The 24,286-nt window shown below is 40.8% G+C and overlaps 2 protein-coding genes and 1 long non-coding RNA gene across 4 annotated transcripts; 2 read left to right on the top strand and 1 right to left on the bottom strand.

The window, feature by feature from the left end:
- Nucleotides 1–3,630: 3,630 nt before the first annotated feature.
- LOC126602564 (uncharacterized) lies at nucleotides 3,631–5,399 on the top strand. Its single transcript, XM_050269466.1, has 2 exons — nucleotides 3,631–3,750; nucleotides 4,563–5,399. The coding sequence occupies exons 1-2, from the start codon at nucleotides 3,645–3,647 to the stop codon at nucleotides 4,802–4,804; spliced, it is 348 nt and encodes a 115-aa protein (XP_050125423.1). The 5' UTR covers nucleotides 3,631–3,644; the 3' UTR covers nucleotides 4,805–5,399.
- Nucleotides 5,400–6,168: 769 nt separating this feature from the next.
- Nucleotides 6,169–10,758, bottom strand: LOC126602560 (auxilin-related protein 2). Of its 2 annotated transcripts, none has more exons than XM_050269461.1 (9): nucleotides 9,701–10,758; nucleotides 8,958–9,205; nucleotides 8,676–8,878; nucleotides 8,465–8,597; nucleotides 8,285–8,382; nucleotides 7,711–7,776; nucleotides 7,398–7,487; nucleotides 6,817–6,993; nucleotides 6,169–6,730 (listed from the first exon to the last, which is right to left on the bottom strand). In XM_050269461.1, the coding sequence occupies exons 1-9, from the start codon at nucleotides 10,369–10,371 to the stop codon at nucleotides 6,692–6,694; spliced, it is 1,725 nt and encodes a 574-aa protein (XP_050125418.1). In that variant the 5' UTR covers nucleotides 10,372–10,758; the 3' UTR covers nucleotides 6,169–6,691. The 2 variants fall into 2 exon arrangements, with proteins under 2 accessions (XP_050125418.1, XP_050125419.1); XM_050269462.1 differs by having other exon boundaries at nucleotides 8,285–8,364.
- A 7,089-nt stretch (nucleotides 10,759–17,847) lies between these two features.
- Nucleotides 17,848–18,725, top strand: LOC126602566 (uncharacterized). The gene is made up of 3 exons (XR_007616154.1): nucleotides 17,848–17,951; nucleotides 18,127–18,621; nucleotides 18,678–18,725. It is a non-coding gene; the product is annotated as an uncharacterized LOC126602566 (long non-coding RNA).
- The last annotated feature ends 5,561 nt before the right edge of the window (nucleotides 18,726–24,286 follow it).

Raw genomic sequence — 24,286 nt, 5'->3', positions numbered from 1 at the left:
TCATTTCTTTCATCTCAGTATTCATTCCTAGCCTTATTTGATCTTCAATTTCGTCCATCCACCTTGCTCCAAGCATAAGTTATCCATTCCATGCCCAAAACTGCTCCAAAAGGCTCCAAAATGCACATGTTTGCATACTTTGTCCTTAAAACCTGAAATTGCACAAAAATAGTTTAAAATACTAAAATTACTAAGTACTAGCAACGTAAATGCAAGGAAACAAGCTAATTAAGTCGCATAAATATGCTCTTATCAGTCATGGACTCACTAGCTCCTGATGGAGCTGTATCAGATGAAGCAATGGTGCTATCATCACCCTATTTCGAGGCAATAGGCGGAGTCAACTCCACTGGATGACCATTCTTGTTTTGCAAGACATGCAATCTGAACCAAATATGGACTCAATAAGATCTTATAAGTCTTGCAGTTCCTACAATCTAGGAATTGGCATGCGCAGCAAGTAATCATAACTTCTAAGAGGTGCAATATCTACTTCTAGATATCCTATAGGATTCTCTCGGCCTAGAACGAGGATTCTATCCTAAAAAGGTCTAGCTCTCACAGTATAAATACACCTATCTAGGGTTCATCTATGGTAATGAGGTCTCTCTCTATCATGGCTTGCGATGTTTAACTCCATGTCATGAGCTCGAGTGGCAAGTTTTTCAAAGGTACAAGGTTTGATTCCTTGAAGGATGTACTGCTAACCTCAATGCATTCCTTGTATACAAATCTTCACGGAAGATAGCTCCGAGAGATGATCTTTGCAATCAAGGCTTAATGCACGCTATAGTGCTTGTGTTGGTGAAGAAGCACCTCGAAGTAAGTGGAAGTACTACTTCACGAGGTAATCGACATCGGCGCCAGCACTATTCCATTGAACTGCAAGAACTTGGGAGGCTGGTACCTAGTTGGCATTCGGAGATTATCAAACTTCTTTGTGTATAGCTTGGAGTACGTGAGTGAATCTTGAGAAGAACCATCAAATTGTGTTTTGATAGAGGCGATCATGTCTTGGAGTTGTTGGACTGACAAATACGCCACTAAAGCGAAATCCATCTTTGATTACTCCTTCTAATCGGAGGTGAATTCTTGACACGCCTCTTTCTTTGGATGAGGTAACCCTTTGCTCAACTCTCAGTTATGCCTTCTTCTAACTTACTTACGAGCAACGCTATCTGCATGTCTTTCTCCCCAATGGTCTTTGTCAGCTTCTCGATTGCTTGAGCCATTTGAGCCAATTATTCGTTAGCAAAAGTGACTCCCACTGTCATCACCTGCATGGAGCAAGATGAGTTGGATGACTCTGAGTGCAGCACTATAGCCTTATTCTTTTGGCCACTTGCCACTGAAACTAGGCATGGGTGCACTTTAAGTTGACACTGGATATATGCGAAAGTGACCGCTTCGTTGAATTTTCCAATTTTGGCGAGCACCTTTCAATATTTTGAGGGATGAACTTTTTTGCCCCTACTGAAATAATGGAGATGACCAACTTGTGCTTTTTTACGAACTTGGCATGATTTAGATAAATGCTCTGTGACAACAACATGTTGAGTAGAAACCTTTGACTCTCTATGGGTGAAAAAATTGATTACTAGTTGATTCTCACGACGACCTTTATGTGATTTTGGTGGAAACGACGTTAGAGTGGTGTGTCTAGTTAAAAGACATGATGTCTTCATCTTGCTTCGCGAGACGATGATAGCTAAGTCGCACCTTATGGTGAAAGACGACACGTTCTTGCCTGCTTGGATAGGTGAAACTTGACCCTTTTTTGACATAGAAAAAGCATGCTCGTTGCTTTAGGAAGTTCTCTCGCGTGTTACAAAAGCATGCTTCATTTCCCCTAGCGAGGACCGGCTGATGATAGGTTCGCACCCCAACGCTCTCCTTGCTTCATCAATGACATTAACTTAGAATAGGGATGTTGAAGTGTGGTCACTATCTTTGCCTTGCTTCATGCCGTGATGCCAACATATTCTCCACTTGCAGCAGAAGTTCAAATGTTCCTTCCCTTGATTGTCAGAGCAGCTTGTTCCTTTCTTGAAGCCATTGGTTTGGATGTGTGTTTGAATTTTGAATGGAGAAAGATATGAAAGGCAAAGATTGCCCATTGGGCGTGCCAAATTTGTAAATGCAAAATTCATGTGACAAATAGGACAAGAACACGTGTACAAAATAACATGTGTAGTGATGTAGATTTAGGGTTACAATCTCTTTACAACTTTGAATCCTCTAATTTGATCTCCAGGGTGAAAAATGTGTGTTGTTGATTCGAGGGTTGCGATGACTTTATCTCGAATGGACGAACCCTCAAGGTTTTGACTTGTAGCGATGAAAAAACCGACACATATAAGAGTGCTTGATGGTTCCTCAAAGGTTTGACAAAGAACGCAGAGAGTTTTCTGAGTCTTCCGAGTGTTTGAATGTTTGGGACTTTGGGAGTTTTGAGGCTTGAGAGCTTCAACGCCTTGGTATGAGAATGGTTTTCTGGACCCTTTATGTGTCTTGGAGCCTTGTATTTATAGACTCTACAAGCCTTGACTATGGATGGATTTGACCTTGATTGTGGGCTTGATTAATTGACGAAAGAACCATGACTCGATTTATGGCTTGGCTCATGATTTGACTCCATCAATTAATATTCTAGTCAATTAAATTGAAATAAATAATTTTTTTCTGCCAAGTGTTGACACGTATCTTTCTTGATGACTCATTCAATTTTGATGAGTCATATCCATGTGTACGATTTGTGAGACACATGGCACATGCCACGTAAAGCCTAGCATGTCGAAACTTTAATGTGTTGGTGAACTTTTACTTCACCGGAATTTTGATGTCTACAAGAAGATCCTAAACTTCATATTGAATTAAGCAACCTTGTCCTCAGGTTCTAGAGCGCTAGGCAAGAGGTGTTCCTTACTCAGTCATACTTGCTTAGGTGCATAAGTCAATAGCACATTCGACACCACCAATACCACATCTATTCGACTTGCCCGACTAAGCTCGATCGCGAGTTGGCACGCCTGCATTCACAAAAAGGACGTAGTTAGCTCATAATTATTCGACTTGCTCGCCATGTGGGCTTTGTAATTTTTAAGGCCAACAATTAGTTACAAAATTGTTGATGATGAGAGTAGGTTCTTGCTTTATGGTTGTTTTCTGCTTGGAGTCGGGGTTTTTAGTTTTCTTTAATTATTCAATTGTTCCTTGTGATGTTTGGTGGCCTTAGATTCTGCTTCCTACCACCTTTCTTAATAATGTGTTTTTGGTTACGATCATGACATAACTGTAACTCTAAAAAATAAGAAAAGTTTGTGCTGTCATAGGTAATTAGTATTTATTGTTGTTGTTGTTGTTGATCTCATGTATTTCACTTGACACTTGGGGCACAATGTATAAATAATGGTTTGTGGTCGTAAAAATTGTGCGATTAATTACATAATAAACTAATTAACCAGGTCTACCGACTCCTAATTGAATCACTAATGTGAAAATTTGATGAGGTGAGATGAGATCTAGAGTGGAATCCTATGATGTTGCCCAACCACTCCATTGAGGTAACTACTGCCTATAAATGTAGGGCGGAAAGAACTGCAGATATTCTAAATTTGTACACCACTGAATTAGTGACACAAATAATGATGAAGACTACTATGATCATAAGCACCATCCTGATTTCACTTATCATCTTTCAAGGAACTAATTCTGGTTTTAATATCTTGGTTGAAGCAAGACATTTAGCAGGTAATTAACAGCATTAATTATCCCCCTTAATTATTTTTTTCAAGTTTGGGTAGGTCATTAGCATGTACCAACTCCATGCCTTGAAATAGAGGCATTTTACATATTTTCTTTAGATGAAAAATATATTATTCATCTTCACAGGAAAATGTAAATAAAAACCTAAATTTACATTCTTTTTAACATCTTTTGCGGATAGGTCCAACTCATCACAAAGATCATTTTAAATGAGATCTCAAATTTATGTATCTCCCATTAGAGTACAATATTCATAAAATATAATACAAATATGATTTTTGCATCTCAAATTTGCATTTTCCAATTGGAGACGCCATTCGATTATTTCATGTACTGAGTTTAGTAAAGTACCCCCAGTTCTTTAATTAGGCGCTTACTGAACATATATTGAATCGGTTCTTGTGTTCCTGGTATGCTGGAAATCCATCTTTTATTCATGGTTGGTTGGATTTCGGTTACGGGCGCTATAACATGTCAATTATGTGTCGAGAGATTACTGGAATGAACATGCATCGACACGTTCTTGGCATGTTAGAAGCACGTTAATGAAATTTTGTCCATAAATTAAAGGCCGGATGTCCTGCAGAGAGGACACAACTGTATATAACATGTTGCACGGCCTTAAGGAATTGCGGTCAGAAGCTTAGATATTATTCATTATATTTCTTATTATTCTGGACAGGATGCAGCATATTATATAATTTCTTGGCTAGATTTACCAACTTCAGCAACATTAATTAATTGAAAGAATTGAATAAAATCTTTTTCTTAACAATTTTTTATTTGGCCATGTTCAGACGAAAGTTCTTCCGAGCATCCCGCATCTTCTTTACTTGGTACACCAAACATTGGAAGTTCGTTCGGTGTGATGAAGACAGGTTTCACTGAAAATTATACCACAAAGTTCAAGTCCCCGCCTCCTCCGCCGAAATCAGCAACACCACCACACCACGCGCCTACACCACCAAAACACATACCAACTATCACTGATCTACTCGACAGATCTCCTCCGAGTACCCCCTACATATCTTCAGCCTGAAGAGAGTCGATTGTGGAATAGTGGAGTCACCGTGTAATTATTTCAGTTTAACTTTCAAGTTTGCAAAGCTCCACCTCAACCCGTCAGTTTCTCGTCAAAAGCATCAGTGCTGATAGATCTCACCTTATATATAACGTGGAATTCAATGATCAACATAGTCAGCCAGCTGGGGTCGTGGTTATGGTGAATTTGTCACCCACGTTAACGATGTAGTTCTCCTCTCATCCTTTTCGATGATGTTGATCTCCATAGCTTCTGCCCTTCTTACTAGGGTCTGTGCTTTTTCTTTTGGTCGAAATTTCAAGGGTTTATGTTTGGTTTGCCTTATGATGGAGTTATAAGGTCCTATGCGTGTGTGTACGTCCTTGTATAATATGTGGTTATACCTTGGTTGCTACGCAAGGTAGTGAAATATATTAATGCTAGATTTGGTTTATCAGGTAGAACTAGAAATTTAATGATCAAACAACAAATCAAAGTGTATGCCTCAACGAATGAGCTCTACATCTAGTTGTATTTTGTATTATAAAGTTAAAGATGTACCAAATTCGAATCCCACCTTCATCATTAATAACCAACCATAACTAATACAAGACAGAGAGTCCATGAGTCATCATGTCCATAAAACTTGTTCTTTTTGGACCCAAAAAGAAAAGAACTTAATTTTGTATGCATAACTAATAACTTAATTTGTAATATAATTACCCTACCTATTTTGTTCAAAAAAAAAATGTAATTTTTTAGTTGGGCAATGAAATTTTAACTTTTTCGAATTACAGCCTAAGGTTTTAAAACTGTATAAATGTATGCATTTTGTCTAACGAATTATTTGAATCTTCATGAAATTAATAACATGATGAGCATGGATCCCATAATTGGATTCACATGTAAACACATTCGTACCAAAATGACTAAAATATTCATCAATTTGATGGAAAAGTAGACATTCAAAGAGACAAAATGTGTGAATTGATGCAATTTTGTGAAAAAATTAAAATCTCATGGCCTATTTAGAAAATCAAGTTGTAAATGGTAAAAATTGAAGAGCCTGACGTTCAAGGAAAAAGTATGCTCTTGTTCATGAACAGTCCCACATTTATGCTCAAACTAATGTAACAGAGACCGGATGGGGTCCTGATATACGAATACAACGTTCTCCTCGGGCCTTGTCCTCTCCTATCCTCTGAACCAATCCAAGGCAAGTGACTATTTACTACAATGATGGAAAGAAATTAAGCCCTTAAATAACAGCGTGAGTTCAAATCTCGTTGATAGCTAATCTGACATCTAATCTAACAAATTATATCATTTGACAACAAAAACAAAAAACCAAAAAAAAAAATACGAGACAAGCATCCAACATGTACCTTCCAATCCGAAATACTCCACGGTAAACTTTTATTTTGCCTAGTGTTCGGCAAACTTTAAATGCAACAGTAATGACAACGAAGGAAAATCCACATCCGGTCGGACATGGAAATTGTTGACAGAAATTGTAAACATGAATCTCTCTGGTCAACAACTCGTTTCGCTCGCACAAGACAACTGTAGCTACACCAACGCAGAGGTGCGGGACGATGAACTGGAGTTCTCGATATCATAACAATCGGGATGCCAGAGATTCATTACATCCCATTCGTAATATTTTCGTGACAGCGTTAATATACAAAACCATAAACAAAAGTAGTCCTCACCAGGGATTTTACAGATAAAAATGAAGTCTTGTAAATTTGTAATAGAAAACGGAAGCGAAATTCATCTCATCCTGCTTTGCAGCTGCAAACCGGCAATTTCTATTTCCACAGCACATGCTTCTTCGCTCCCAAAGAGAAACCTTTGTGAACGCTAAACGTATCAAGCTCTAAAGAATGATCGTCGTATAAAATATTAAGAGAGTTCCTCCTTGTTGAACTTGTTCCAAGCTTCCTGTTCCAGTAAGAAACCAACGCTTAATAAAGTCTTAAGATAGATACTTTGCTTGTATTAAATATTTAATGCATTGATAGAGATACCTTAAGGATATCGAAAACCTTCTCTGCAGTATATTTTTGTTCAAGACTAGCACCCTTCTGTTGAACCTTATCAGGATGGACGCACAATGTGGCCTTTCTATAAACCCTTTTGACTGAACCAGAAGTGATTAAATCTGTTAATGAAACGGGCTCCCATCCAGATTCTGCCCAAAGGACCTGTTCATCATTCCCGAAAAGAACAAATTAGTTGGTACTCAAAAGGTTTTATGATATCTTGGGTGATGACGCAAATAAGGCCCAAATTCTAAACAACTCAGAAATCAAAGGTCAAACATTATTGTACAAGAAAGCAAGTGAAAGTTTCAATTTTCTTTCAGACGTCATTGTACACGTAACTCTAACATACCGCCTTCAGATGTTGTGAACGCGTAATTTTGAAATCTTATAAAGCTCAGAATTCAAGTGAAAGATAACTAAAAACCCGTTTAGACTTTTATAGTAAGATGTTAAAAAAAACAAAGAAAAGGGGAAGACAGAGGACAGCCGATCATTTATTGTGCACTCAAAAACTATAGTTTATGCAAAATATTCAAAGCATACTTCTATGTAATATTACATACAGATTGCAAGGATGACAGCAATGCACGCATATTGCCTTCTTTCCCATAAGACCAGCTCTTTATTTTAATATCCAGATTCTCGGCAATTCTCTGCAAAGCAAGATGAAGAATACAACTAGGTCAATAAATATAACAACTGTGATGTAAAAACAAAACCATATAAAAGCAGGAAATACAAGCCACTCCTAGACCCAAAAGACATAATTTACAGCATATTTTAAGATTGAAGATAGATAGCCAACCAATTTGTAAAGAATCCCCATGCACAAAATCATGAAATACGTGCCAATGCAATGGATTAAATAGTACTTACACGCCTATCTTCTTGCTCCTGCTGAGTCTTCCTATCACGTTGGTTCATATCAGCCACTGCTTGCAACTAATTAAGGAGGAAGAAAACAGTCAAATTATGCCAGAGTACAGATACAAAAAAAGTTAAGCCTAAATCAACAATAAATTCACAGGCCAGTCCATCATGAACATTATCTATGTTCTATAGATCTTAGATCTAGCATCAAGATGATGTAGCTGAACCTTACGAGGATAAATAACATATAATTTTTAATAACTGTCTTTCAACTAGCTTATGACTGAGTAACATTATGCAACAATTGTGAACATCGCATTATCACAGTGCAGGTACTAACATGGAAAGGGGTCAAAAGAACGAAACAAATCCCGAAGGTATAGTAAGTTTTAGAATAAAAAAGGCCTTGTACAACTCATGTTTGTTTATTGTGTCCTTTTCCAATTAACTTCTCTACTGCTCCTCACTTTAGCTAGTTCATTTGTATGGACCTTCCTTTTGCAGTCATCAAAACACAAAAAGAGACAAAGAAGAGCAATAAAAGAAAAACAGCGAAGTGATAAGAGAGAGAAACACAGACCGCACGTTGCTGTGATCTCTGGTGACGTGCCAATCTGGCTTTTCGTCTTTCTTCACTTTCGCCTTCAACTTCCTCAAATTCTACAAACCCAGTGGAAGCTGATGCAAACAATAATATCATAGAAATCGGCAAAACAAGAGGCTTTTCTACAAATGAAGTAGAACTTTAACAACTAATTACCTCCATCCATCGAAAAAAGGCCATCAAAAAGACCAGTTGCTGATGAAGACTTCTTCATGCTACTTGAGGTACCAGATGACCTTTGGGGCGTAGGTCTTCCTCTGTTGTTTGTCTGTGAATCAAATACTGAGTCCTGGAAATTGCACGAGTTAAGTAACAACATAAGTCACTGGTGTTGGAAATAGCATCTTACTAAAGTTATGCTTCTCACCAAATTTGTAGGTTTTGACCTTGGTACACTGTTTGATCTGAAACCCATTAGATCATCTTCACTCGATCTGCCTCGTCTGGTGGCTGAGGTCTCTACCCTTTCTTCATGAGAAGGTACATTTGTGCGTCCAGTTGCATTATTTCGCACCGTAGCTCTGGCAAATTCCTCAAGTTCATCAATAGAAGACACACCAGAGCTCCTTTCTGCAATCAATTAAGCGTGTAATGAAGGGAAAAATAAAATTCATCAACTTTGCTTTTTAACTTGAGGAAGGAGAAAAACCTTTATCTCCCTTTGGAGGGGATTTCAACTTTGTGGAACTATTTGATGAATCGCCGGGTTTTGCTCCTCCCGAATTGCTGAGCTTACTGATCTGTTCCAGTTCTGAAAAAATATCGGAGGAATCATATCCAGGTGTTGAAGCTGAAGTAGAAACTGACTCTAACATCACAAAGGGGTCGTCCATAGATGAACCGAAGTTTGATTTAGTGGAATGAACGGTTGATCGCCAAGGACGATTTTCAGGTGTTCTGAACATAAAGATATTAAAATGAGAACATCTGCGTTTCTTACCCAGGCTACTTATAGGGACATTAGTAACTACATTATGGCATCCATACACAAAAGTCATACAACTTGCTATGATCAAGTAAGTCGGAGTAATCACATCCGAGAATATACCAAGGTAACATGCACATTTGAACACGTAACATTTCCATTTTCATTCAACAGAAGTATAAGAGTAATTTCACAACAGTAAATGCAGTAGGCTGAGACAGCGATGAGACTAAACTGTGCTGCATTATATATGGAATGTTAAACTGGAAAAAAAAAAAAAACAATGTATCACCGAAATTACGAAAAATCTAATGATCACCGAAATTATGAAAAATCTAATGAAATCCCATCTTTTAATGATTAAGCTAGTCATAAAAAGAAGATCATCAATTGACATTAAACTAAGACGACATAAAAAAAATGATTAACTGATTAACCCATAATTCGGTTGATCAAAACAAACATACCCATTATTGGAAGGGGTGCTTCCACCAAACCCCGGAATCAAATCATCAAAATCGCCACCCTTCTTGGCCACCTTTCTGGCCGAATTAACATTTCGATCGTTCTTCACGTTCAATCCTTGCAATTTTTGTCTCACTCCGCTAAGATCACCCAGCAAGTCATCAACCGGAGCACTCTGCTTCGAACCGGAAGCAAATGACCCGAAAATGTCATCATCTTTTGCACTACTCTTACCAGAACTAGAGCTCTTAAGGCCAGGCATTCCAGCAAACACATCGTAGTCATCATTATATCCACCAAACGATGACGTTTTCGAATTCGAACCCACAAACATCGAGTCGAAATTGAAAGAAGAGCCACCCGACTGCTTTACTGGCTTACTGGGTGCGGTGAAGATGTCGTCCAATCCTCCAAAGCTGCGCGTTTTGTTGTTGGAGCTCGACTGGAAAAGCCCGTTCGGACCATCAACGAAGGACGCGTAATCGGAATTGGGATTGACGGGAGGAGATCCGGAGGAGTACGACGACGTTTTGGTGCTTACACCCGAACCGACCCCGAAGTCCCAGGATTGAGCGTCGTTGGCGGCGGCGGGTCGTTTCGATGAGGCCATCGGAGCCGATTTTCCTTGGGGCTTCAACCCAAATCGCTCCGTCAACACACCGAACTCGTCCATATCGGAATTCGACAGAAATTGGTCACAACTGAGCTACAAAGAAATCGAATTTTGGGAAAAGAAAAGGTATGTTTGATCGAGCTAAGAAAAAATTTGAGAAACTTACGAACTTTAAAAATCTGTGTTTTGTATAATTTTGATCTATGATCTACAGATTCTACAGTGCCTGTAATTTGAGGGGGAGGGGGCAAAATTGAAATTTTCTGCAGCAAAGGGGGAATTGGGTTTCAGATGGCGAGGACGAATTGGCGGCAATCGGGTGATGGAGAGAGAGAGAGAGAGGGAGGGGGGATGGCGTTGGATAGTTTTCCGGGGATTTGTGTGAAAGAACGCGGCTTTTCTCTTTTTTCTATCTCTGTCTCTCGCGATTCTCTCTCTCTCTCTCTGTAGTGGCAGACCACGACAGTTGCCACGCAGCTTCACAAATGCTATAATATCTTATTTACTCTTCAATTTTTACTTTTTTTTTTTTAAACAAAAATTTCGTTGGATTTTAAAAGGTTTTTTTTTATTAGCATCATACGGAATGTTAAATTCACTTCACATTAAAATTTAATATTATAGCACTTATATATCTAATATGCAATGACAATTTTAACTTCATAAGGTTAAATAATAAAAAGGAAAACTAATGAAAATGGCTTGAAAACTTTGAGTTTTAATGACAAGGACAAAATAAAGGGTAAAGTGAATAGTACCAAGACTGACTTTTTAGTGTAAAAATGTGGTTTTTCATTAAAGTGAACAGTACCGGGTGCTTTTCGTTAAAGTTCCCTAAATAAAAAACCTAAATACATCCCAAATCACAACTTTAACATGTATATCCTACAATTATTTTTCTTCAACTCTCAAAACCAATCTCATCCTTTATTGTAGTACAAAACTTAAATCAATGAAACTACAAACACGTTGATCACAACTTAAAGCCTAGGGATATTGATCAATAGCCTCCTGATTTTCATTCATCATACCACTACCGCTTCATCTCCATATGAAATCAACAAATCTACCTTGTTATGACGATTTTTCACAAAGGGGACTCAAAACTTGCAGATTCTCGTTTTGGCGCTTCAAATTACACCCAAACAGGAAGGGAAGGAGGGGAACGTCCAAGTCAAGCTACTCGCCTCTTTGGTTGTGATACCAAAAGCTCTCGCAGATGCATATATGATTGGTTGTTTTGTAAATACAATGAAATTCTTCAATCCAATGATTCATTGAGGCGTTCTATCAACCCCACATTCTTCTTCAACCCGGTTTCATTGAGTAAAAAAAATAAAAAATTAAATGTGGAGTGTAGGTAAAAAAATATGGGGTGTATGTTGAGAGTATGGGATGTGAGGGTATTAAGAGCAGCTCCAGCGTTTGTAGTAGCCAGGTGGACTGGGGACTTTTTCAAGCCAATTGCCTCCCCTCCTTGCTCCTACCCATGCAGGCAATTGGGCTGAGGGGGCGGCCCGATTGAGAGGGAGGGCTTGAATTGCAGGCTTGAGCGCCTAAGGCCAAATGATGCAAGGCTGACATCAGCCACGTAATTAAAAAAAATTGCATCAGGCGCATGTCGCACAAGTGCGCGTGGGAGACTTTTCAATCAGGGACTGCGATTTGATTCTGAAATGTTATCGTTTCCTAGGGGCACATGGCAGCTTCTAGGCCATTGGATTTCCAACAGTAAAAAAAAAATTTCAAACCTCCTCCAAACGGCTAGATGGCGTAGCACAATATCAGCCGTTGGATTTCAGATCAACGGTCCACGTTATTCGCCTTTAAAATTTAAAAAATAAAAAGAAAAAAAGGAAAAAAAATCATAAATGTTACCGTTGTGCCACGTGGCACAATTTGGAGGGTTGGATTTCAATTTTTTTTTTAATTCAACGGCAGAAATTAATTAAGTTAATAAAAATGTTAAAAATTAATAAAAAAATCTAAAAAAAATTAAAAAATTAAAAAAAAAATTATTTTACTATTGTATAAATACCTTCTCATTATCTTCTACCTTACACCACAATTTCATATTTTCTCAAATACTTTCAACCACATTCCAATCTTTCTCTGGAAGTTTCAATCCAATTGGTTTCCAACAAAATGACTAATGATGCAGGTACGAATTGGACACTTATTGAAGATGTTACGTTGTGTTCTAGCTAGGTTGAAGTTACTCATGATCTGATTACGGGTAATGAGACGCAGTTGCAAGAAATATGGAGTCTTATTCATACCTTTTTTCTTGAGAAAATTGGTGGGAAAAGAATGAAAAAAATCATTGTCCAGTCATTGTAGAATACTCAGCCAATCATTTACTCATTGGAGAAACGCCTCGGCACAAGCTAGTAGTAATATTCGAACTGGGGAAAATTTCACGAATCAGGTAATAATATATTATTTATTTGTTTGTACTATACCCAAATTTACTTAGCTACTTTGATTATAATTATTTCTTATCCCGCATTGTGTAGACACTTCAAGCACAAGGTTGGTATAATGCTAAAAACAAAAACAAATCATTCATCCGGTGGGAATGTTGGAATATTGTCAAAGATTATCCTAAATTCAGAGTTATGCATGTCGATCCAGAAGTTGTCATGAACTCCCTTCTACACTCTACGCCCGATCATGACTCGCATGTTCATGAAAGCGACACATAACAAGTGCCAGAAGTGACCCCCGAACAAGGGTTGGGATTGACCCATTTTCCAATTAGGCCTCAAGGTAAGAAGGCTTCAAAGAGAAAAGGGAGTGTTTCCAAGAATGATTATGCAAAATATATGAAGAACTTGCTCGCCAAGGTGAATTGACTTTGGCGCGGAAAATGGCTAAATTTGAGGCTAATAAGGCTAAAGATGAGCCAAAGGCTGCAGCTGCTAAAAGATTATTTCAAGCTAATGAGAGAGAAAGAGGGCTACTAAGGTAAGAAAGGGAAGAGCTTAAAGAAGAATGAAGGGCTCAATAAGATCGTGACATTATGAAGGAGCCTGTAGAGGCGATGTCTCTGAATTCTAAATATTTTTGGAATTCAGAGAAAGCGGACATGGTGCGAAGGAGGTGTGCAAGAGAAGCGAGAGCAAGAGGAGATGGTCCTAGCACCACAAATTGGTTAGGTGATGAATTTCCATTCATGAGGGACTAGGGAATTTTTTTTTAATCGGAGCCCAAAATTTTTCAATCACTTTGGGCTGTAATTTCTTATTTATTGAATAAAGTACTTTATGTTGTTTCCAATTTATTGAATTTTGTTGATGCACAAAACCGGAGGTCTTGGAACAACAGAAAGTGTCAGGTTTTGTGACCTTCGCTTGGTTGCTTGGTTGCTTCAGTCACTAGTGAGGATAAGTACGTAAATGAATAGAGACAGAGAAGCAAACACAGGATGTACGTGGTTCACCCAGATTGGCTACGTCCACGGAGTAGAGGAGTTCTTATTAGTAGTGAAGGGCTTACACAAGTACAAAGGATCAAGCTCTCAATTTAGTGAGTTCTTGTGAATGATTTAACACAAAATGGCATTAGGCAATATTGTGGAGGGATGACCCCTATTTATAGAAAAACTTGTAGCTTTGTCACATTGACATGTGTCATGTTATGATTGGTTCTTGATGTTGACACGTGCTGCGCTCTGATTGGCTTCTAATCTTGACACATGTCGAGTAGTGATTGGCCTCCTGGTCGGAGGGGAACTCTTCTGGGTCCTTGACAGTATAGCGTTGGCCGGTGCTCGGTAGTTTCGGGATTGGTCAAGTATGGTACAAACAGTGCTCCCCTAAGTTCCCGAGTGAGGGAAACTCCTCGGTTGGGGACTTGCAAGATCCAATCCCTTGAGTAATCACGAAACTTCTAAGTACCGAAGTGTGGTCTGATCTTCATCTGCCCTTCTCTGGAAGTACCTTTCCTCCATCCGGGAATGGTGTATTTAGCTGATGTTGACGCACAAGGTAATGTATCAATTTCACTTGAAGCTTACTTGTAGTTTCGGGCTTGGTCAAGTGCGATACAAACCCTATAGTAGGAGTCCCCCAAGTCGCCGAGCTAGGAGATCTGCCGAAAGAGGTGACAGACAAGGTAAGCAGTCAAACTTCCAAGTAAGCAACCCAGGAGCAGAGGTTTGACTTCGGCTTCCGGTTGATTGTTCTCATTCTCCTTGTCTCTCATTCAACTGCCAGGATAAGGAGAAGCAAATGGATAAGAGATGATATGAGATACTTTTGCTTTTGAAGAAGTAACTTTCCACAGGCTTATTCTTGAACTGTGCTGGAGGGTTTTCTGGTGCCCTTCAGAGTATAAGGCCGACTCAAAAATTTGAGGGTCAAAACAAGTCCATCAAATCTAGAGTACGTTCGACCTTGATGATATGGGATACTATTGCTGTTGACGGAATAATGAATGTGGTATGGAAAGGTGTCGTGCTGTAGTGATCTGTTTCAGCCCACCGTTGAACCTTCTGCTTCAATCTTTTGCATGGCAGAAGTGGTGTGCAACCTTTGCATTTAAATGGTCCTTCAGAACATTCCTTCATAGTGACTCATTCATGCTTGGCAGCTTCAGTGTAAAGAGCCAATATCTGATCAACTGTCATGAGGTATTTGCCGGTGGAATTCGTGACCTTGACAGCAGTTGAGGATGAGTACTCGAGAGCAATGCTAAGTAAGCGACCAGGCAAAGGCTCCAGGCAGTCAGTTCCAAATTGGAGGTTTGATTTCAGGTTCCGACTGACTGCTCTCTTTCTCCTTGTCCTGCAGGTGTGGACAAGGACAAAGACAAAGACAGGGAGAAAGCATGATATGGGATACTCTTGCTTTCGACCCTGATGATATGAGATACTCTTTTCGAATGCGAGAAAGGGTTGAGCATTTTTGCAGGTTTGCCTGTCCGTTGAGGAGGGAGGTCAATGTATATAGGGATTTCCCAATAACAAGTAGTAATGCTATTCCTTTACCCTTCTTGGTCACAGCAATGTAGTGGGAGCTGCCAGCTTCACGTGTTTTAATTTTGTCAGAGCACTTTGAAAAAGTGGTATGTGGTATCTGGAAAGCTGATATTACGTGTGAAGATTACAGACAGGCTTTATCTAAGGAAATCTGGCTCTCGAAGTTCTGAGAGTTGTGCCTCTTCGGTTTTCGAACAAGCAATCCCGTCGAGGATCTGACTCTCGAGATTCGGAAAGCGGTGCTACTCCGGTTTTTGAGAAAGTAATTATGTTGGGAGTCTTTTCTCGAATGTGAGTAAAGGTTGGACGTTCTTGCCAACCTGTCTTGCCGCAAAACACGGAGGTCGACACACATAGGGACTTTCCAGTTGTCAAGCAGTGGTGCTGTTCCTTTACCCTTATGGGTAATAGTAGGGTAGCTGGAACTTCGAAATTCTCGTGCCTAAACTTTGTCAGAGATCTTTGACAAAGTTATATGTGGTACCCGAGGAGTTGATGGTGCATATGGAGAGCAGTGATTGATCAGTAAGATTCACGTGCTTTCTACTTCACCAGAAATCTTCGACAGATTGCCCGTAATTTCCGCAAAGCTGATTGTGCATGTGACAGGTGCTGACGAGGCTGCAAAAGCAGGTGCTTCTTCGATTTCTGAGATCGGCCCTCGTGGTCTCTGAGCAGCCCAGCTTTTGAGAAAGCAAACGCCTCTTCGATTTCTGAGATCGGCCCTCGTGGTCTCTGAGCAGCCCAGCTTTTGAGAAAGCAAACGCCTCTTCGATTTCTGAAGCTCCGTCGAGTGCAGATTTTTATAGAGGCTGGCATTAAGTTCCACAGCACACTTGAATCTCTACCAGTAGAAACTCATTTCTTGCACTTCTAAGATCTTGATTTGTCTGACCTCTTCCTTCTTCAACACATTTGAAAATGTCTGGACCCTCCGACCGTCGTTTTGACTTGAACCTTGGAGAAGAGACAGCCACGCCTTCTCCAGACAACATATGGCGCCCATCCTTCATATCCCCTACTGGTCCTCTTACCGTTGGGGATTCTGTGATGAAGAATGATATGACCGCTGCAGTGGTGGCCAGGAACCTTCTCACTCCCAAAGATAACAGACTACTTTCCAAACGGTCTGATGAGTTGGCTGTTAAGGACTCTCTGGCTCTTAGTGTTCAGTGTGCAGGTTCTGTGTCTAATATGGCCCAACGCCTATTTGCTAGAACCTGCCAAGTTGAATCATTGGCTGCTGAAGTGATGAGTCTCAAACAGGAGATTAGAGGGCTCAAGCATGAGAATAAGCAGTTGCACCGGCTCGCCCATGACTATGCTACAAACATGAAGAGGAAACTTGACCAGATGAAGGAATCTGATGGTAAGGTTTTACTTGATCATCAGCGGTTTGTGGGTTTGTTCCAAAGGCATTTATTGCCTTCGTCCTCTAGGGTTGTACCTGGTAATGAAGCTTCAAATGATGAACCTCCAATGCCTCCTCCTTCTGGGGTTTTGTCAAGTACTGAGGCTCCGGATAACCACCCTCCGGTGCTTTCTCTTTCTGGGGCTCTACCGACTGCTGAGACTTCCCCTAAGCAACCTTTGTGAAGGCTCCCTTTTGTTTGTTTATTTTGACTCATGTATATGTACATATTTGTGGCTTATCGAAAATATTAATAAATAAGCTTTGCTTCATTTCAACATATTGTGTTAAATACACCAAAGCCTTCTTCATAAAGTTCTTTGAATTTTTGCTTTTGTTGAAACCTGTATTGTTGAAGCTTTGTGAGTGAAGCATGTAGTTTGAGGTAGTGTTCCCTTAATTTCCCGAGTGAGAAAAACTTCTCGGTTGGAGACTTGAAAAATCCAAGTCACTGAGTAGTCACGAACTTTTGAGTACCAAGGCGTAGTAGCATATGGTGGGAGTCCCCCAAGTCTCTAGTCGAGGGAGTTGACGAATGAGGTGTCTTGCTAATAGTCCATGTCGTAAGTACCAAAACTTCATTCTTTTGTTTTCTAAGTGGTAGCCCCGGACTTTTTCTTCATATATTTTGTTTATGAAGGTTGCTAGGCCCGAATAAGTGGAATTGCAGAAGGTGTAACGGTTGGTAGCTGTTTTATGGAAAGCCATCTGACTACGATAGTCTTGCACAGGATGACTATAGGGAGATACACACACATACTGCTATGATAGAGGGTGTAACCGTTGGTGCATTACAATCATAATGGAAGCATCACAATGATGGAAGCATCACAATGATGAAAGCATCATAATGATGAAAACACCATAATGATGAAACATCATAATGATGTTTCTTTGGTGGAATTGTTTTTCATTTCCCCTAACACCCGGAATTGGTTTTCAATATAAGACCATCATCTGTAGCTCGAATCACAAAGTTGGCCTCATGAAAGTTGTTCTTTAATTCCTTAACTACAACATATCCAAATTTGAGAGCCATCAGATCAGTACAACTCTAGAAATTCAGGTACGACGAGTGATTGTGCATCATTTGTCTGTCAACACGTCAGACCTGTTGTGAGCTTCAAAAACTCCATTTGCTCTTGCTTAGATCAACAAACTTTCTTCAGCGAAGTTGTTCCTTAACTTGTGAACTACAACATATCCAAAATTGAGATCCCTCGGAGCTGTATAACTCAAGAAATTCAGGTATGATGAATGACTGGTTATTATTTTTCTGTCAACCCGTCAGATTTGTTGTGAGCTTCGAAACTCCATTTTCTATTGTTCAGATCAGCATGCTTTCTTCATTGAAGTTGTTCCTCATCATCTCTTTCATAACATATCAAAAATTCAGAATGAACTAATGGTTAAATATTTCCAGATCTTCGAAACATCACAGCAGCTTCGAAATCTGCAAGAATCCGACTGTCATGCTTGGAGCTTCAACACTTTAATTTCCGTGGCTCAAACAGAAATGGTTCCTTCTTGAAAGTTGTTCATCTACTCAAGAACTAGAGGGTGTCCAAAATTCAGCTCCATTGGAGAGAAGCAGCAGCTGCAAAAATTTGATAGAGAAAAGGAGGCGAAGCTTTGTTGGATTTCTAGGCTGGGGAAGATTCCAGTTTTTGTAGCAACTTCAGTACTGGTGAATTGCTTGTATTTTTGTCCATAACGAAATTTTGGACTTTGAATTATTATTTGATCTATCATAATATGTTTGGGAACATATATAAGTGAATAAATAAGAAGGAAGATTTTGGGCCCTTGTGGGTGTAAAACAAAAAATGTTTAGGTTTTGTGAACAAAATTTGTTTATTTGGAGCAAGGTTTTGTGTTGAAGCTTTGTAGGTGAAGCTTTGGTGTTGAAGCTTTCTAGGTGAAGCTTTGATGGTGAAGCTTTGTAGATGAAGCTTTGTAGATGAAGCTTTCTAGGTGAAGCTTTGATGGTGAAGCTTTGATGGTGAAAGTATGTAGATGAAGCTTTCTAGGTGAAGCTTTTTTAGGTGAAGCTTTGTAGGTGAAGGTATGTAGATGAAGCTTTCTAGGTGAAGCTTTTTTAGGTGAAGCTTTGTAGGTGAAGCTTTTCGGGTGAAGCTTTTTGGATGAAGCTTTTGGGCCCTTGTGAAGCTTTGGAGGTGAAGCTTTTCGGGTGAAGCTTTTTTGGGTGAAGCTTTGTGGGTGAAGCTTTTTAGGGGAAGCTTTGTGGGTGAAGCTTTGGAGGTGAAGCTTTTCGGGTGAAGCTTTTTTTGGGTGAAGCTTTGTGGGTGAAGCTTTTTAGGGGAAGCTTTGTGGGTGAAGCTTTGGAGGTGAAGCTTTTCGGGTGAAGCTTTTCGGGTGAAGCTTTTTGGAGGTGAAGCTTTTCGGGTGAAGCTTTTTTTTTTTTTTTTTTTTTTTTTTTTTTTTTTTTTGGCGCTTGACACGGTCTTCATTTGCTTGTTTTGTAGTGACTGTGGAAGACGGATTGCTTTCTGATTGAGAAGGGTTCCGGCATCGCTTTGCACCATCTTCATGTGGGTAATATAGGAACTTCCTTATGTTTTGATCATGCATGTAGTGATAGAATTTGTTTCTTCTTATTGTAGATGTCAGAGCCTGGAAGTTCTAGTGATGAGGGCTCTTCTAGCTTTAGCTCTAAGTCTGAGTCTGCAATGTCGGAGTCTTCAGGGTCTTTGTTAGAGTCCGGTACTAGAGAAACATTGGATGATCTTCCCAACCGTCAAACTTTAGCTATTGCTAGTTCTTCCTCCATGGCGTTGGGTGAGGGGGTTGTTTTTGATGCCATACCCATAGTTCGCTCTGAGTTCACAGCAGACCATCTAAAGAATAACTTGTTAGATAATGAGAAGCAGGTTGAGGCGCTAAGGCAGTCATGTAATATCCCTCGTAGTGTAGGGATACGTTTGGTACATGATGAAGAATGGCCTTCTGAGCCTCCCCAGGGTCATGTTATGTTCTACACCCAGATATTACTGACTTTAGGGGTGAGACTACCTTTACATCTGTGGTTGCAAAAGATGTTATCTTTGATCGGATATGCACCTGGGCAACTCAATCCTGGTTTCTGGGATACTTTGATTGGATTTTATATCATTTGGATGGAGTGTGGGTTGTGTGAGCCTTCCTTCCATCAGTGGCGTTACTGTTACAAGATGCGCCCAGCAAAATCATGCACTGGTTATGCCGAGTGTGCATGTCGGAGTGAGAGAGAGCGTATTGTGTATGGTAAGAAAAAGGCATACTACACATGGAAAAACCGTTGGTGCTTTCTGTATAATGATTGGGAGTATGATAAGGGTGTCACGCCTGAGCGACGTGTGCTTACTCACTTCCAGACTGTAGGTTGTAACGTATCAACCGTTCGTACTATTTGCTATTTGTTGTGGTCTTTTCTTGCTTCTAACACTTTGCTTCATGTAGTGACGCGGGGCACCATCCAACTGTTTGGGCAGGAGCTATCTGACATAGAGAAGGTGTTGAGGGTGCCCAAAGAGGATAGACATTTAAGCAAGCTACGACCCTTATTTCGTCGGTACGGTTTCCAACCCTTAGTTTCCGAGAGCCAGGGACGATCGAGTAAGTTGTATCCTTCATGTAAACTTAGCTCAATTCCTTACTTTATTTGGAAAGTTGTATTTCTTATTTTGATTTTCCTTATGCAGTGGAGAAGGTAAGCAAGAAAACAGGGACTAGCACCCATAAAAGGAAAGCACCAGTGTTAGTTCCTTCGGAAGACATCCTACCGCATAAGAAAATTCATAAGTTCCGAGGGGAACCATCCGTTAGACCTAAGTCCCAAGATGTGGTCCTTAAGGGGCCTGCCTTTAGGAAGACTGGAGTCAAGGCCGTTGATAATGCTGCTGCCGTAGTTGCAGGAGAAGGGAGTCGACTGTTGCCTCATCCTCTTACTATGAAGCACACTGTCCAGGAAAGTGATCCTGGTTCCCGCCATGAGGGGAAAGGCAAGGAAAGAGCTGGCAGTGTCCCGTGGAAGGACTTGAGGGTTGCCACGCGGCCAAAGGATTTTGGGGATATCAACAATTGCTTGGCAGGGCGTCGATTCGCCTTCGATGAGCTCGGAGAGCCCTTAGCTAAGGATGAATCGGATTGCGACCGGATGTTGAAGCTGTCTTCATATGTGAGTGTTACTTTGTCATTTCCTTACTTTTTCCTCTTTATTATCATTATTTAGGTAGTGATGATCGTCTTGCCATGCAGGTCATGGCCGAGTATCACGACAGACTGCAAGAGGTTGAGCGGTACAAGGCAAAACTAAAGGAGAATAAGCAGCTTGTGGACGAGGCCCGGAGGAATAAGGGACTTTTGACTCAGGCCCTCCAACTGAAGGACGAAACCATGGAGAGCTTGAAAAGGCGAAATGGTGAGAACCTAAGGCTTAAGAAATTGTTTGAGGCAACTAAAAAACAGTTGGAGGTGGCTACCTTGGAAGTATCCAAGGTTAGGGGAGAATTGGATGGTGCCTTAGTTGAGATTTCTGAACTGGAGAAGAGCATTCCAACTGAAAGGGAGGCTGCTGTGCAAGAATACTTAAGTTCTTCGACCTTTCATCTTGCTATTAAACCCTACTGTGCTCAAGAAGCTCGCTTTGAAAAAAGGAAATGGATGGCCGTCCTTGATCGTTATGATGATGGGAGCATTCTTCGAAAATACCACGAAGATATAGATGAGCATCATCGAAAGGGCGAGACATTTGTCCTTGCTGTTGATCCTAGCAGCGAAGATGAGTCTGATAATGAAGGTAGTGCTGATACACAGACTCAGCATGGTGAAGAGGATCTTGGGGATGCAGAGGATGATGGTAGGACGCGGAGTGATACTGCCAGGGGTTCGGCTTCAGATGAGAATGAATAGCAGTGTCTTTACTATCTGCATGTATTCTGGATGTAGTAGTCTGATGTGTGTATAACATGTGCCCATGTTATAAGCTTGAGAGTTTTGGATTTTAGGTGTTTATGAGTGTTTGCACTATTATTAATGCATGTTTGGCTATGTATGAATAGATCTATTGTTTGGATATAAGCCATTGTTTGGTTGTTCCTTTCTTTGTATAGTCTTGTCGACACATACTTAGATTTTGCTTCGTGTTGGATATATCTGCTTTGAGGTTTCAACACTTGAGTGTTCCCTTGCTAGGAATGTAAAAAAGTGAGGGCTGAGTTGGCTAAATTACCTCTTTATTGAATTCATTGCCAAATGGCCTTCATTACATAGGATGCCGAACGGCTATAGCTCAACACTTGTACATCGTGAGTCTATTTGTAGTAGTACTTCAAGTGATCAGCGTTCCATGGATGGCCAAGGGTCTTGCCATCGGAGCTTCTAAGTGTGTAAGAGCCAGGGCGACTGATGCCAATGACTTCATACGGTCCATCCCAGTTTGGACTAAGTGTGCCTTCACTCGGGACTCTGTCGCAGAGTAATCTTTTCTTTAAGACCCAGTCTCCTATTTTGAAAGAACGAAGCTTGACCCTAGAGTCATAATAGTTGGAGATGCGCTGCTTGTAGGCGACATTCCTCAAGTGAGCTTGGTTTCTGTGTTCCTCGACTAAATCCAAGTTGAGGGTGAGTTGTTTGTCATTTTCACTTTGAATGTAGTTCTGGACTCGGAATGTTGCTTGCTCGAGCTCAACAGGGACAACCGCCTCTGTGCCAAAGGCAAGTGAGAATGGAGTTTCTCCTGTTGAAGTCCGATATGAAGTGCGATATGACCAAAGAACTTGGGGTACAAATTCTGGCCAACAGCCTTTAGCTTTGTCCAAGCTGGTTTTCAAAGTGCGCTTGATTATTTTGTTGATGGCCTCAACTTGTCCATTAGACTGGGGATGAGCTGGAGAGGCAAAGCATAAGCTGATGTTGAACTTAGAGCAGAACAACCTGAACTTCTTGTTGTCAAACTGTCGCCCATTGTCAGTGACTATCGCATTGGGAATGCCGAATCTACAAAGGATGTTCTTCCACACGAAGTCTTCTATCTTTGCCTCAGTAATGGTTGCCAAGGGTTCTACTTCGGCCCACTTTGTGAAGTAGTCCACTGCAACGACTGCGTAACAGACTTTGCCCTTCCCTGCCGGCATTGGGCCGATCAAATCAAGTCCCCACTGGGCGAAGGGCCAAGGGCTGATCATAGGAGTAAGAGGCTCTGGAGGGGAATGAGGAATAGTTGCATATCGTTGACATTTGTCACATGAGCGGGATACTTTGATGGCATCCTGGTGGAGTGTTGGCCAGTAATATCCTTGGCGAAAAGTCTTGTGTGCTAGGGACCGAGATCCAGCATGATCTCCACAGACTCCCTCATGTATTTCCCGAAGGACGATTTCCGCCTCGGCAGGCGTAAGACACCTTAAGTATGGCAGGCTAAAACCTCGCTTATAGAGTTGATCATTGATGATCAGGTAGCGGGTAGACTTGTATCGAATTTGCTTAGCCTGGACTTTATCATTTGGGAGGGTGCCATGAGCAAGGAAATTATAGATCGGGGTGATCCAACTATCCCCCTGTTGTAAGTTGCATACTTCTGCGGCCATGGTGCTTGGTGTTGCCAACAGTTCGACATGAATTTTTCTTCCAATCTTGTCTTCCACAGCTGAGGCGAGGCGAGCCAGGGCGTCTGCATGACTGTTTGCCGCTCGAGGAACTTGGGTGATCTGGTAGTGGAAGTGCTTGAGCAAAAGTTGTGTTTGCGCAAGATATGCTGCCATGGAGCTGTCCTTAGCATCAAAGTTGTTGGTAACCTGGTTGACCACTAATTGGGAGTCACTGAAAATATCAATTTGTTTAACCCCGAGGTGTTTGGCCAAACGTAATCCTGCTAGAAGGGCTTCATACTCGGCCTCATTGTTTGATGCCTTGAATTTGAAACGAAGAGCATACTCCATTGCTACTTTGTCGGGCGTAGTCAAGACTAGTCCCGCTCCACAGCCCTGTTGGTTGGATGAGCCATCAACATACAGACTCCATGCTGAGGTCGTTGATTCTACCTTCTGAGCTTCCGGGGGTAATGAAGCCACTGCTTCAGGTGTAGAAGCAATGTCAACCGGATATGTGAAGTCGGCAATGAAATCTGCTACTGCTTGACCTTTTTCGGCTGGTTTTGGTTGGTAGGAGATGTCAAACTCACCCAATGCTATCGCTCATTTGATCATTCGCCCAGACGTGTCAGGACTCTGGAGTATCTGTCGAAGAGGGTGATTGGTAAGCACGATGATGACGTGTGCTTGGAAATAAGGGCGAAGTTTCCGAGCAGACATGACCAATGCTAGAGCTAATTTCTCAATGTTGGAGTATCGTGTCTCCGCATCTTGTAGGGCTTTGCTAGCGTAGTAGACAGGTCGCTCAATATTCCCATCCTTTCGAATGAGAACGGAACTTACGGCTGAAGCTGATACCGATAGGTAGATAATGAGAATGTCTCCTACCTCGGGCTTGGAGAGTAGAGGGGCTTTACTCATGTACTCCTTGAGGTTTTTGAATGCCTCGGCACATTCATCAGTCCATGTAATGTACTTCCTACTTCCCTTAAG

This window comes from Malus sylvestris, chromosome 15 (assembly GCF_916048215.2).
Source record: "Malus sylvestris chromosome 15, drMalSylv7.2, whole genome shotgun sequence".
Classification (NCBI taxonomy): domain Eukaryota; kingdom Viridiplantae; phylum Streptophyta; class Magnoliopsida; order Rosales; family Rosaceae; genus Malus; species Malus sylvestris.
Note: the sequence above shows the minus strand (reverse complement) of the source record. Positions and strands in the feature narration are given on the sequence as shown.

Excerpts from the sequence above, each read along its gene's own strand:
- LOC126602564 (XM_050269466.1), top strand. The coding sequence starts at position 3,645 with ATGATGAAGACTACTATGATCATAAGCACCATCCTGATTTCACTTATC. Across the intron at positions 3,751-4,562 it reads TGAAGCAAGACATTTAGCAG|ACGAAAGTTCTTCCGAGCAT; the intron begins GTAATTAACAGC and ends GGCCATGTTCAG.
- LOC126602560 (XM_050269461.1), bottom strand. The coding sequence starts at position 10,371 with ATGGACGAGTTCGGTGTGTTGACGGAGCGATTTGGGTTGAAGCCCCAA. Across the intron at positions 9,206-9,700 it reads AGCACCCCTTCCAATAATGG|AACACCTGAAAATCGTCCTT; the intron begins GTATGTTTGTTT and ends CTTTATGTTCAG. Across the intron at positions 8,383-8,464 it reads CCTTTTTTCGATGGATGGAG|CTTCCACTGGGTTTGTAGAA; the intron begins GTAATTAGTTGT and ends TGTTTGCATCAG.